This window comes from Monodelphis domestica, chromosome 5 (genome assembly GCF_027887165.1).
Source record: "Monodelphis domestica isolate mMonDom1 chromosome 5, mMonDom1.pri, whole genome shotgun sequence".
NCBI lineage: Eukaryota > Metazoa > Chordata > Mammalia > Didelphimorphia > Didelphidae > Monodelphis > Monodelphis domestica.
Genome location: NC_077231.1, coordinates 291,081,881 through 291,097,245, shown reverse-complemented (window position 1 = coordinate 291,097,245; position 15,365 = coordinate 291,081,881). Strand labels below are relative to the sequence as shown.

Genomic DNA, 15,365 nt, shown 5'->3' with positions numbered 1-15,365 from the left:
TTATTGAAATTAAGCGATTGTCCATTGTTGATTTTAGAGAGGAAATGACTTTGTTAATACCATAAAACTCCAAGCTGAGAGCCAGAAAATTTAATTCATGTATATTTTTAATAGGGTCAGTTACTTAAGATGAAGACTTAGTTTTAAAGACTCCTGAGCTATGCCTTAGGACAATTGCATTTCTTAGTCTAGCTATTTGCATAATTTTCATTTTTCACTTTCTATAAAGATCTTCTTAAACTGAGTACAATAGTATTTTCATATAATTTATAGAGGAGAAAAACTTTTATTAATGTTAATGATAGAAACCCCACTCATCATTTTATAAAATAATCTTTAGCAAACATTTTTCTTCTAAAAGAACTTCATTACATTTAAAGGTTAACATGTGAGATAAAACCAAAAAAGTATCTTAAGATGAGCATTTTTATTACAGGACATGATGGGATAGTTCTGATTAAATTATGTGATGATTTGAATGGGGAAGAAGATAAAGTGCATCATTTCTTGCCCTCAACTTTAATGCCTTTAATCAAATAATGACCTTCTGGAAATAGTTAATTTTAAGCATTTGGAAAGATCAATACCACTTTGCCACCAAAAAATGGCCCAGATGATGAAATTTGATGTATTTAAAGTACCATTTCACCCTTTTAACCTAGTAAATAATTTAAAATGCTTTCAGTATTCCTTTGCCACCATTATGTTTCTCACTGTTATGTGTTATGATTTTTTTTTCACTTATGACAAAAGCAACCTTCCTTCATAATAAAGAACCCCCAAAGTTTTGGGTCAAAACATACACACTCAAAGTACAATAATACATTTTATCCCAGTATTAAAGGGGAAAGTCTATAAATAATGATAAATTTCAGTTTATAAATGTGATTTATAAAATATACATTACTAAAAAGAAAGCCTTCATTATTCCAAATACATATAATTGTAATTTCTGTAAAAGTTGGTGACATTTTCCTAGCTATAATTGAAATAAAATACTTTGGAGAGATGTTTAAATTTGTCCTAGTTAGTTAACTCCTGCTGATACTGTATATGGTCACTATTGGGGGCCCCCATTGAGGCAAGGAGACATCCTTTGGGTCTGTCAGTTCTTCAGATGAATGTATTAACTTACTGGTGATGCGCAGCATCATTGGAATAAAAAGCAAAGTCTGAAAATGTAACTTGATGATCATATCATAGTCCATTTGTATCTTCGCCCTAGCCTCAAACCTGAAGATAAAGGGGAAGGATTTGGGGACTCTTGCAATTAGAGCGGCTTTTTATAAGCTTATAGAACATTGATCAAAAATCACCCCTGAGTGCCTTCAGCTTTGCAAATAAAAAAAATTGCCCTCTATTAACATGTTTGTGGGCAGATTCAAAACTGTCTTCATTAGCATAAGTAACACTTACAGATTCTTTTAAAAGTCGAAAATGATTTGCTGAATGATAAATTGCTAGCTTTAGAGTTAGTTATTGTTGAAAATGTACTCATGCCAAATGTCTAGTGTAGTTTAGTCTACAACACTGAAGTTTTTTAGTTAGAAGTACTATTTAATGGATTATGTACTTAATCCTTGTGCATACTAGATGCTAAAATGTAATTCATGCTTTTCACTAAAATGTTTGTATCAAATACCTCCCTATTTAGATTGATTTCTTTTAATACCACATATTATTATACCATATACCCCAGAGATTGGAACAAAATAAGCCTGAAAATAATACATAAAAGGAGGGGGATCATATCTTAGCATACAATCTATAAAATGTTTTACCTTTCAGAATTCAAATTACTATTCTATTTCGTCTTTTAAATGTATTTATGCCTTCCTAGTTACAGTGAAAATTATTGTCAATTTTTTTTTCACTTCACAAGGTTTGAAATGCATATACATATACATATTGTGTGTGTGTGTGTGTGTGTGTGTGTGAGGGAAGGAGCTATCTCTAAGAAAACTAAAGTGTTTTTCAAGGAAAACTAGTTTGGTTCAGAACGATCTGCTAGAGCATAGTCCATGCTATAGAGGGATCGCTCTGGCAAGGTTTGGGAGGTACAATAAATTCATTCCTGAAAGGAGGTTACTTTACTCAGTCAATTAAAATCAGTGTGCACCCCTTATCCATTATAATGTTGGAAAGTGAATTGACTTGAATTAACTGTTCTAAAAAGAGAGTGGAGTGGAAATCAGAGATTTAGTTTGGTAGGAAATTAGCAGCTGAGAGATGAAGGTGCCAGGATTTTTATTTAAATGTGGTACAACAAGATCCTGTCAGTAAAGCACATCATTAGAATATTGAGATGAGAACCACTCATTTCTGCTTTAAAATGAGCATACAGTCATGTGCCTCGTGGACTGTAATAAATTGCAATTGTTGTTATCTTTGAGTTTGTGTGCTCCTTTTTTTTCCTCTGTGATAGTTTGGCTCTCATTCTGCATTCTCATTTTTTTAAACCTCTTATGTTTCTTTAATAAATCCCTAACCAAAAACACTCCGAAGATCCTTATTTATTTTTTATCCATCTTGGGTTTAGCATCTTTTTCACCGTTTTCTTGCTTACTGTAGCAAGACATTTGCAGATGGTACTTGGTTACTATAAAGTGTATAACAGTATTTCCTTTGTGGCAGATGGATTTAAGACTTTTAGTTCTCAATAAATGTAGGTTTACAATACATAACTTTACAGGATTTGTGTTGTATATAACAGGTTTGAACATATTATCTCAGAATTCATCTGCATGGCATTTTCAGCTTATCTAGGGCCTGTGCCAGTTGTTGGGTTTGTGTTTTTTCTTTTTTTTTTTTAAGTAATAAGGGAAGCATTGTGATTGATAGCAGCTAAAGGCGTGATTTTGAATAGAAACAAAGGGTTTGGAACAGAAGGTGTCAAATTAAACTTTGTCAGTTTGAAAAGTAGTAACATCCTGAAAGTTTTACTAATTTATTTACATGTGGCTACTGTTTATATTTTGCCCTCTTTATATTCAGTGTAATGTTGCTTGGCAAATTTACTATGTTTAAAGTTTAGGTTGTTCCTTGTACCATTTTAGTTTCCTGAGAATGGATTGGCCTAATTATTTTAAGACTGTTACTTCCCTCCCTGTTTTTTTTTTTCTTTCTACAGATTGTGTAGAACAGTTGTGATCTATTTTAGCTTGTGGTTTCCCATCCCCACTTTCTGGTCATGCAATGTTTTAAGAACCATAGACCTTTCTGGAAACATAGTCATATTTTCATTTTGAAAGAAAAAAAAACCGTAGTATATTCCTGCTTGACTGTTCCTCCCATAATGCCTATACCTTCCCCTAAAAGGAAGAAAAATCAAATAAAAATCAAAACACTTCTTAGAAGAACTGAGTTGTGTTTATCAGCTATTGCAGAATCCTATTTCAACTTGTTTACTACTGAATATTCTTTAGATTTCTTGTCCTCATGTGTTCCACAGTACTGACTTGGCAAATGGTTTTAAGGATTTGGTTTTGGTTTTATAGGAGCTGGATCTTGACTCCTGTCCCTTCTGATAATATTCTCTCATCATTAACATAATCTCAATTAATAAGCAGTTAAAACAGTCTATACAAATACTAAAAAGTTAGTTATGTGATAATATTAAAACACCTCAAACCTGATTTTTGCCATCACAATTGGAAATGAGCCAATTACTTCCACATTGCCACAAAACTGGCATATCAAAATGTCTGTTTTTCATTATGGTTTTAAGTGAATGCACTTTAAGAAAATCGCCTTTTTTTCTTGGTTAGAATATCCTTGCAGAATTAACAGTTCCCAGCTGCAGCTTTAAATATTTTCTAAGAAGCATCTGATTTCAGTCTCTTAAAATCATCCTATCGCCTTGAAAGGCTAACAGAGGCATGCTTCAACTTATAATTCATCAAATTATTTTTAGATAAGGAATTAGAAGTATTATTTCAGGGCAGAGGTTAATAGCAAACTACTGGAAATGTTATGTTAGTCATGGGCAATTAATAAAAATAAGGATCCATCTCATAAGTATAGAAACACAGAAGTGACAATATAAGCAAAATATTTGTTGAATGAGTCAAGGCACTTTTTCTGAAATATTTGTTAAACCAGCATGAACGTGATTGTTTAGGAATTAGCTATCATTATTAGCCATTCTGAAAGAACTAATGATTTTCTTTTCCAAAGAACATCTGTGATCCACATGTTTTCACATATATCCAAGTGCTAACCGATCTCTATATAACTTTAAGAAAAGTTTCTAAAGGATTTTCAAGTTCTCTGATGTTTTTCCATATTCACAGCAGCCTTTTAACATCTCTATGTGATCTCAAGTGATCTTCTGCTCAGTTTGAGTTTCACATTTGGGATATATCCCCTTGTCCTAAGAGGAAATGTCAGGAATGCTTATTGATCCCCTTTGTGGGATATGAACCATTTGATTAGAATTCCTAGTAAATATGCCTTTTGGGTCTCTGATCTCCCTGGCTTCTGAAGGATAGATGCTGATGTGATCACTTATAGTAGACAGGATAGTATTGGAACCTTAATTTAAGGTAACACTGTCAAGGACAGGAGAGAAAAAGATCTAGGATTCCAGCCCCCGTTAGGTGAAGACTGATACGCATGAGAATCAAGGATGTATGTACCTGGCATTAGCAAAGGTCCAGATTTCATTTAGGCAGGTCTCTTAAGGCATAGTTAAAGTTAAAGATTTCCCATTATCCTCTTTGCCTTGATCCCAAAAGGAGAGCTTAGCAGTAGGACTTAAAAGATAATGCTTCAAATTTACATCATGCTTGAAGTTATACCAAGTATTTTCTTCACAACACCTTTGGAAGGTCATGCAGTACAATGATTAGTAACCCCCTAATAAAGCTGGACTGAGGCTCAAAGGGGTTAGTGAAATATTCCTCATTACCATAATTGCATCTATAAACATGTAGTGAAGATGACGATTGTTCTTGTAGTTTCCTATATTCCTTGAAAAATACAGGTGAGGAAATTGCCATAGAAATTTCACAATACTAACTAAAGAATCATTCATTTAAGTAACAAAACACATTTGTTATGGTTAAACCTTCTAATACATCCGACATTGAATTAAATGTATGGGACGAAGTCGGGAACATACTTGGATGATCATGCTTGGGTTCTAGTCTTGCTAAAAGACAGAGAACTAGATCCACAGCCCTCCAAAAACAATCCTGTTGGACAAGCAGAAGATCCATGGAGCAGTAGCAGTGTTGGCCAGCTTTAGGATAAATGAGCAGCTCAAGCCACTTTGTGTTACCAAACTGTCCAAAAGGCAACTATTTCTTCTAATCATTTCCACTGAGTCTTTGCCACATGCCTATAAATTCTGAGTAGAAGTTATTGCCTAGTAAATTAAATTACCAATACTTCAGGACTAAATGCATAAATATTGAAACCTTTATAACAATAATCTTTCAATTCTAACAATAATCTTTCCCCTAAATTATAAGCATAGAATTCTGTTGGAAGTAGAATCATTTCTTACATGTTTACTCATGTCCATTTGGAAGGGGAATTCTCTCTCCATATTTTGAAAAGAAGAAAAAAGGAGATGGAGAAATTAAGTCCACCACCATTCTTAACTTCCCCTAGATTTAGGAAAAAAGAAAAGAAAATTTGCTCACGACTGAACAACCCTGGTCCTATCTAACACCAGATCATCAAAGGAAAAGTTTGTGTTCTGCTCTTGACTGGCTGATATCATTGCCTTTACTGTCCTTTTCTACAAAATGAATTGGTGCTACTTTCTAGCAGTCACATCTGAATCTGTTGGAGCATTCCCATGGCATATCTATCCCGCAGAACCCTCTTAACAAGTTTGGCAGTCAAGCAACTAGAGAGTAACCCTAATGAGGCAGGAAGTATGTTTGGTGCTATATAGGTATGCTATAAGAAATTCCTTAACCCATCGATTTTTCAAAGTAATTATGACTCAGGTCTTTACATTCACATCTAATTAGGACTCATGAGAAAATCTGCTCAGGGCACATTTGTTTTGTTTTGTTTTGTTTTTTGTACTTTTTTTCTTCCTTCTTGTCTTTAAGCAAAATTGAACCATTTGACCTTCCAGCCACATTTGTACATTGAAGCTAAGGAACAAACTTCTGTCAAAGGATCCTTTTCTTTTAAAAGAATGTTTTGTAAAAGTCTCCATCACTGTAGTTTATGCTAAGGAATTTTTTAATAAACAAGAACCCAAGTGCTATAGTTCTTGTTCAGAATAAGGAAAATCTCAAATAATAGCAAGGAGCTCTTTTTAAGGAAAAAAGTAATTCCCTAAAGGAGACATCTTTATCTATACTAAATGTCCTCAACTAGGAACAAATTGACATATGCAGCCAGGAAGAAAAATTTCAGAGCAGACATACACCGAAGCGTGATAGACTTCTATTCATGTAGTCTGGAATTTTTGACAAATGATGTCATGCTCTGGAGCCTTGAAAGCATGTTTTTAATCCCTAAACTGGAAAATGGGAATGCCAGTACAAGCAGAGATAACAAACCTCTGTTGCATAGGAAGGTTGTGGATGCAAATTAAAAGACTCTCAATGGTCATAGAATTACTGATAGATGAGATCAGAGTCCAGAAGAGTCTTTTGAAATCACAAAGAAGAGTTTACTTTGTTATTGATTATCTCAGATACAAAAGGGAGAATGTTTTGTCCACCATCCACTACTCAGCTGACCATATGGTGTAATTATCTTTAAGGGATGGCTGTGTGAACTGTTACGCTGGAAAGAAGACCCATCTCCAGAAAACAGGACGCTGTGGGAGAATCTGTCCATGATCAGAAGGTTCCTCAGTCTTCCTCAGCCTGAACGAGATGCCATTTATGAGCAAGAAAGCAATGCTGTTCATCACCATGGTGACAGACCTTCCCACATTATCCATGTTCCAGCAGAACAGATTCAGGTTAGTTTACCTTGGCCAATCCAATATAGCACTAAGTAAATAAAGCTTGAAACTTAGCAAAGGAAATGAGTGTTTCTTTTCTTCCTGCCAGACTAAAGAGGCTTCTTAGCAAGACATAACAATACGTTGTCCTCTTCCTTGGAAGATAAAAGGAGAACCAATGTGTCCTTTCTCTTTTTGTGTGCATTTTCTTAATGTGATGGTTTTTCTTTGGCACTTGTAGCTTGTATAGAGTCTTTCTTGATGGGAGGTAATTAGTAGTAATATTAGTAGTAGTAGTAGTAGTAGTGGTAGTGGTAGTGGTAGTAGTAGTAGTAGTAGTAGTAGTAGTGGTAGTAGTAGTAGTAGTAGTAGTAGTAGTAGTAGTAGTAGTAGTAGTAGTAGTAGTATGTGTGGTTTTAAAAAAAATTGTTGGTGGGTTGACTGCTTGTACCTTTGTTTCTAATCCAAGCCCACCACTGATTGACACTATTTTTTTCTCCCAAGTAAAGGAATAAATGTTAATGCGGAGAAAGTTTCTTACAGATTTAGCATCTCTGTCTCTTGGATTCAGTCCAAGAATCAAATAGAAGTACAACCATATCTGCTTCTTCATCTTCTCTCCCATTCACTCTGTTAATGTCCTTCTTCCCACTGTCCCTCCCTTAGAACTCCAAAATCAGGGGTGAGTCAATGTATGTTTGTTTTTCCTTCAGAGCCCCTCTCCCACCACCCTTGTGAAAGGAGAGCCTAGAGGTACTTTCTCACCAAGCCTGCTGACCCCTGGACCATGGCTGGGTGCTGCTCCACAGGTGAGCTGGCACGAGTTAAACATGTCAGGGAGAGAAAGGGGGCGTTTCAAGGACCCACTCCCTCCATCAAAGAGTATTAGCTTAGTATTACTTGGGAAAAAACAACCCAACACACCATGGTGGCAACCCTGAGAAAAGACTGCCACATAATTCAACCTGTGCTTAGGAAGAAATAAGAGTCCCCTCCCTTCTCCCACACAAAAGGGCTAGGCTCCAGGTTTACAGTGTCAAATTCTGGATTCCTGGTGGTTCCTTGGGGTGTCCTTTACTTTTACTGCAATCATGGTGAACTTAATCCTACACTGTCATTCACTGCTCGTTGAGAGATCTAAAGGGATCTTTTCAGTTTCCTCTTTGGAGAGAAAACAGTTGGCTGGCAGAATCCCCCAAGTCTGCTATCTTTGTGAATCTCTCATATTATCTCTATAGGAGAAAATACATATATATTTACAAAGCTATGAAGGATGGACTTTTCCAGCCACTAGGAAAATCCATGAGTGTGTATTAAAGATAGAACACATTGAAAAAGACAGTCCCTTAGGATATCAAGCACTAAAATAATCGTGAAAGCCTGAAAAATTTACTGTTTGATTTAGCAAAAAGAAAAAAGAAAAAGATATATGTTAAGTAATAAAACAGTACATGTTTGAAAATGTAAATTGTTTTTAATAAAATTGCTTCTTAGGGGGATAAAAGGAAATGCTTATGCACAGTATAAACATTCTAATATTTTGCTGCTTACTCAGGTTGATTTGCCTTGCTGGTTTGAAAAAAGTATCTACAGTGTACAATATGTGAATGTGTCATATTTATTATATGCAATTATATATGGCAAATTACAGCACATATACTTCCTAATTATTAACAAGTATGCCTACACTAAATTTGAAGCCTTCTAATATGAGTTTGGCCTAGAGAAAAAGTCTTTACAGACCAGAATTGGCTAGAGTGAAATTTTACTACTCGGTCATGGTGAAGATGTCCATCGATATAGCCTGTTGGTCTTTGTTATCAAATTTCTCTTGGTGTCCCTTGACAAGAAAGCCATAGATTAGTGACTCTCCCTATTTATTCTGGACCAAAAAGGAACAGTAACTCTAATAGTAACAGATCTTGATGAAGTGACATGTTTTAAATGTTATCTTTGAACAAAGTACCATTTTTTGGTTCCTGGTTGACAATCACACACACACACACACACACACACACACATACACACACACACACACCTTTCTGTTGGGTCCATTTGAAAAAAATATCTTCAATTCTGCTGATTTTAAATCTTCATTCTAAATATCTTTGTTAATTACTTATACCATGATAATTTTCTTGGTCAATTTCTCCTCTGATTTGGATCCTCCAAGTTCCCGGTTTCCCTTTTCCAGAATGCTACAAGATCCCTTTTCAGACCAGAGGCTGAAAATCAGGGTTGGAAATGTGCCACCAATGCCTGATAATCTACCATATTAGCATCCCTCCTTTGTAGGTCACATTATTCTTATTTATTTTAATGTTGTGAACCATTTAGCTTTCCTGTGCTTTCATTCCAACTATTTGTTCCTTTAAGAAGCCATTTGTGAAATGAGGACTACTTTTTTTTTTATTCTCATAGACTTTATGAATTAATATAAAAATAGAACTTACTTTTTTTTCTTGTTTTTATAGCAGCAGCAACAACAGCAACAGCAACAGCAGCAGCAGCAACAGCAGCAGCAGCAGCAGCCCCAACCCCAGCAGCAACAGCCTGGGCCCAGACTTCCCCCTAGGCAGCCTACTGTCGCTTCACCAGCTGAGTCAGAAGATGAAAATCGACAGAAGACTCGACCTCGAACAAAAATTTCTGTTGAAGCTCTGGGGATTCTTCAGAGCTTTATACAAGATGTGGGCCTGTATCCGGATGAAGAAGCAATCCAGACTCTCTCTGCCCAGCTTGACCTTCCCAAGTATACTATTATTAAGTTCTTTCAGAACCAGCGATATTATCTCAAGCATCATGGGAAACTGAAGGACAATTCGGGTTTAGAGGTGGATGTTTCAGAGTATAAGGAAGAAGAATTGCTGAAGGATTTGGAAGAAAGTGTCCAAGATAAAAATGCAAACTCCCTTTTTTCAGTGAAATTAGAAGAAGAATTATCGGTGGAAGGGAACACGGACATTAATGCTGATCTGAAAGACTAAGATAAAAGTATTATTTTCATTCAACAGTGCCACTGGTATTAACTAATTAAATGAAAATTCCATCTTGCATTCTCTCAGAAACCTTTGTTGTTCATTGTTTGGCCAATAAGTCTTCAGAAACTTGTGCACACACACAACACACACATACATAAACACACATGCACACACACACACAAACATACAGACACATGAAATGAAAAAAAAAAGGATAATTCAGACCGCTAAATGTTTTACTCTGTTTTACAAACTGCTCTACAGCTACAGATGAAGCATTGAGGATTGTTTGATATTAATTTGTGTTCACTGGCTACACCCTGTTGTATCCAATAAGCATGATACCAGTGATTTTTGATTCTGGAGCTTTCAAAGAAGCATTACAACTTCGGTGATTATTGTTTCATTTTATTATTATTATTATTAATTATTATTATTATTATTACTGTAACACTCCACACTTGATCTTTGGAAACTCACACTTATTTTAAAGAAAAAAGAGAGATTGTTGCTCTTGCTCTATTGTATGTTACAAAAGAACTATATACTGTGGAATGCAGTTTTAAAATAACACACGCCAACAAATGCCTTGTATTATATGGCACTGCCGTAATTCAGATTTGTTTTCTTTTTTGGAAATAAAAGGTCACTGTAATATTTTTTTTCATTTTCATTGTTACATGATTTTTAAAAATGGAAAGAAAATGTGAAACACAATTTAGTCCTCATTATTTATTTGTAGATCCTGCAGCATCATGTTGTAATTAATTTTTTTTGGAAGTTTCCGTTAAATGTAATATTGCTTCTCTTGTTATCATACTGATTCTTTTCTATTTATAAATGTATTTTGATGGGCAGTAAAACAAAGTGTCTTAAAAGTTTTAAATAGAGAAAATGTGCTTTACACAGTTGCCTATAAAAAGTGCTCGATGTTATCCAAGCAATTCATACTATAAGCTTCACTCTTATTGTTGTATGCAATTTTTACTATCATGCAAATAAGCTTAGGTAAATAAAACTAATAGATCACCTTAGAAACTTATGCAATTAATGTGAAAATAATTGATGTTTGCAATGTGTCTTCCTTTGGTTTACAATCAATTTTAAAGCTACATCTGTATAAATTTTCTGTACAAAGGTGTATTTCTTTTTTATGAGTTTATTGCTATGAAAACACCAGTTCTTTTGTTACAGCTGGCTGTTTTTATAAGTGTATCACAATTTTCTTTATGCAGAACTGTTCTGACTAGGAGTGGTTATTGACTGTAACTACACAATTAAAATTGTTTGTATGGTATGCTATGGTAGGGTTTGTCTGCGTATGTGTGCTCTCTGCAGAGGAGCTGGAAGGATTGCCCTCTCTCTTTAGGTGGCTAGTAGTGATCTCTCAACAGTACCTTGTTGAATTTCGAGAGAACAGCTGAAAAGTTCTCTCGCGAGATTTGTATTAGCCTTTGTAGAATGTACATGTTGATGGCGTGCGTGCGTGTAGAAAATACACACACGCACACATGCACACACAGACACACAGACATTGGAGCTCCACAGTGAAAATCGTAACCTGCCTTGTCTTGGTTAGCATTTTGCCTGCCAACCGGAGATAGCAGGATATTCTTGAGTCAGAAAGCTATCAGGCACAAACATATTTACAGTCGCTGGCAGCGATGCTCTTACAATGGGTCAAGCTGCTTTTATTTTGTGCTCCGTGAATTATGCTCGCACGGTTCCTGATACTAATGTATAAACACTTTAAAAGGCCATTAAGAGTCACATAAAATAAATAGAAAAAAATGGCCTTTGAAAAAAATTTCATAGTAAGCAAGATTTTGAAGAATAGTTATTAGCTATTAGTAATTCCAATAACTCAAAAGTTTTTAGTTCATTGGCCTGCCTTTGTTCTTCCATGTATAGGAACTACTGCCGTAGGAATATGAGAACACAAAATCTGAAGCCTAAAGGCTGTGTTATGTTATGACTTTGTTTCTCCTAACATTGGTTTTATATTCAGTTAACTAATTCTAGGAAGACTAAAGCTTAGCAAACGACATAGTAGCAAAATCAAACATGTTAATTGTCCAAGAAAGAAGTGGGGACATAGACAATATTTCACTCCTTTTCTGATTTTTTAAATGCTTTTCTCTAACTTCTGTTCCTAATGTTTCCCCAGAGATTTTCTGAACATAGCTAATGGGGGCCAGGAGGTTTTAGGAGAAGGGTTTGACAATTGCCCATTTCCTTTCAGTCCACCATTTGTCCTACCCCAGATGATATCAATTGTGGGCAGCTGGGATACTTTAATTTTGAACTTTTACTTAGGAAACTGAATTGGAAGCATTGAAAACTCCCAATTCAACTTTAAAATACTATTTAATATTGAAGCACAGAAGAGGTGCCCTGGAGGCTGCTGCTTTCCTATAAACTTAAAACCACTCAAAAAGTTCCCTTGATTTAGTAAGAGTTCAACTTTTAATGCATCTCAGCTCACCATGAACTGAGAAGAGAATCATTTGATGATTGATTAGAATTAGGAGGATAAAAACATTTGCTATATAACTTATATTCCTCATGTATTTACTTAGGAAGAATATGATATAATTCCTATATATGCATATATATATGTACATGCAGAGAGAGAGTGTTTTTTTCCCTAAACTTCCTTTTCTATCATTTCCTCTGGAAAGGGGCTGGTGGTAAAGAGGGAAACAAGTACTTTGGTGGTTGTGTTGTTTTTCTTTCTCTTTTTAAAATGTCAAGACACACACCAAAACACTTTTGTTTTGACCTGAAGCCCAGACTTCCAGGTAAGGTTTTTCTTTGTCTTTCCAAAAGGTTCCCCACTTTCTTTTGGATTAAGAAATAGAGTAGATTGGTTGACTTGTATTGTAAATACTCACCACCAGTAACTGATGACATTCCCTAAGAATCATCATTTAATTCCTTCAGATCAAAGTGTTTATATTAAATAATTTGCCAAGAAGAAATGATGCTAGTAATCAGAGTAGCCGTGGTGAGACAATGGGTGTAAGAGGCTGCTTTAGGGAAAGATCACTCTTTAACAGTGCATTGATCTGTCTAGTCCTCTCTCGGTTTCTTGGATGGATCCTGACTGGCCTCATAAAGGCAGCATGCTAGAGCAGAGCATTATCTGGAGTCCAAGGACCTGGGTTTGAAGCCCAACCCTACTACTTACTACTAAATGACTAGGTAAGTCTTTCATATGAGTAGACCTCAATTTCCTCATTTGTAAAATGAGAGCTTTAGACTAGCTGGCATAGGAGGTCCCCTTCCAGCTCTAAATCCTACGACTTCTTCATGTGCCAAGAGGCTCATGTGCTAAAACGCCATTTGACAAGCTTCGTTATGTGAAAAGTATCTCTGAGACCTTTTAAAGGTACACATGACATAGCATGCTATCCTCAAGTATGTTAGCAGAGTCAGGTAGTTCCCAGACAATATTCAGTCCTATGAATCTGAATCTGTCATGGACTCCTTCACTCAGCATTCTTCCACTATTATGTAGGACATTCTGTGGCCATGTATACCTGTATACTATGCAAAAATAAAATACTGTTGACAATGTCTTCCCTGGCCCATAGTATGCAGAGTTGATACACACCTTCCTAGAAGACAAGGCAACTCTTGCGGGTGTCCTAATTACATGATACTTCATTTCAAAATATATGCATATTGTGCATCTTTAGAAAATGACTTTTTCAAATAGATATGACTCTGCTTAGCCAAGTATGTAGGTTAAAACTAAAACATTTTCAAGTTGAGTCATAGGAACTGGTAGGTATCCAACCACCATCCAATTATACCCATTTCTTCTTGCTGACATCCATTTAATACCAAGGTCTTGATGTATTGTACAATCCTATTCTTACTAAGTGGAGTGTACTAAACTGCCTCCTGATAAAGAGAAAGCAATTCCTATCAATGTGCATCAGTAGATGATAGAAATGAAGTCCCATGTATATGCACATAAGTCCTCAATAAAGACATGTTGCCTGAACATTTCCTGGAAGCATTTAAACAAAACCAACTTTTTACATGTTAGGATACTGTCACCACCTATCTCTAGATTAGCGAACTGTTAGAGACATTAAAACTGCAATAGTCTGCTCTAATCTCTTTCCTTAAACCTTCTTATCTTGGTTAACAACTATAGAAGCTGAGTTGGAAGGGACCTTCCATCCAACTCCATGATGCCCCTCCTACGGGGTTATTGTTGAAAATCAACATCTGCCTAGGCAGACCATTCCACTTGTAGATAGCTCTGATATTTAGGAAGTTTTCCCTCGTGTCAAGCCTATGGAATAAGACAAATGAACATTTTGCCAACCTAAGGATGCACATGATGGTCTTAGTATCTCTTCTGAAGCAATTAAGTCTATATCATTTCAATGCAAAAGCTAAGTACTTGCATGATTTTCCACAGTAGCTAAAGGAGAAGGCATTAACATGCATATTACTAATGAAAATATATACAATATGCTCATTAATGGAGTGTGGTCAACGGTATATATCAACATACTGTACCTGTATTATAATTAATTCCACATGTTGAATAAAAACAGTGCAGAATTGCCTTTTTAAGATATACATTTTCAATTCTTTCTTGCTCCAGAATCTATGCATACATTTCATATATGATAATTTTTATATTTAATTTTGACATGAGAAGCTGTCCAAGTTAAGTCATGGCTTCCTGACTTGCTGTTATTAGTGTGATGTCCCTTCTCCCTAACGATGGCTGTGAAGAAACCTGGCACACAGGAAAGAGCATTGGTATGATAGGCCTGAAGTTCTGTTCTATTACAATCTATCTATATCACCTTTGACAATTCCTTGAGCCTTACAGGTTCAGCAGCAGCAGAATGAGGGGTGTGAATAAGATAGCCTTGGATCTCTCCTAGCTCTAGATCTATGATCCCATGGTCTTATAATTTCTAAGGGATCCTTCCAGCTCTCAGGAGATGGATACTAATTCTAATATTGCTTATCATTAAAAATATGCTCATGGTGTGGAACCACAGAATTGGACCCAGAATATCAAATATGTTATCCTTTTCTAAAGAGCTCTGAAATTAGACAACACATTGAGAACCAGGTTAGCGTTTTCTATTTTTATTCCATACTTCCTACTGTAGACACAGAACTTAAGACTGATGTGTTTTTAGAGGCTAGATGTTAAGGGCATCAATTCTCCCATTGCGATCACAAAGATTCATGTTCTATGGCATCCACGCTTGAAATATACTTTTCATTTAAATGGTCAAACCTTTTCAAAAATATTATTTTCAGCTTTCTAGTCTTTTTAACAGATAGAATGGGGCTCAGACATCCTTGCCAAATAAAAGGATAAAGGTAACTTGGATTTATATGTATGCCTCATGTGACAAATCATTGAGTTATGACCAGATATTTTAACAGATGACCTAATACCAGTGGTCTGTCAAGGAATA

General features: G+C 35.6%; 1 protein-coding gene across 8 annotated transcripts in view; it reads left to right on the top strand.

Annotated features, from left to right (window-relative positions):
• SATB1 (SATB homeobox 1) overlaps nucleotides 1-14,496 on the top strand; it is a 123,072-nt gene extending 108,576 nt beyond the window's left edge. For 4 of the 8 annotated variants that reach the window (XM_056800305.1, XM_007505146.2, XM_016426461.2 and 1 more), the window contains 3 exons: nucleotides 6,734-6,937; nucleotides 7,633-7,728; nucleotides 9,394-14,496. In XM_056800305.1, the coding sequence (XP_056656283.1) occupies nucleotides 6,734-6,937; nucleotides 7,633-7,728; nucleotides 9,394-9,906 (813 nt within the window). In that variant the 3' untranslated portion in view covers nucleotides 9,907-14,496. The remainder of the gene's footprint in view (nucleotides 1-6,733; nucleotides 6,938-7,632; nucleotides 7,729-9,393) is intronic. The other 4 variants (XM_056800307.1, XM_001369619.4, XM_003342098.3 and 1 more) reach the window with 3 other exon arrangements.
• Nucleotides 14,497-15,365: the final 869 nt, after the last annotated feature.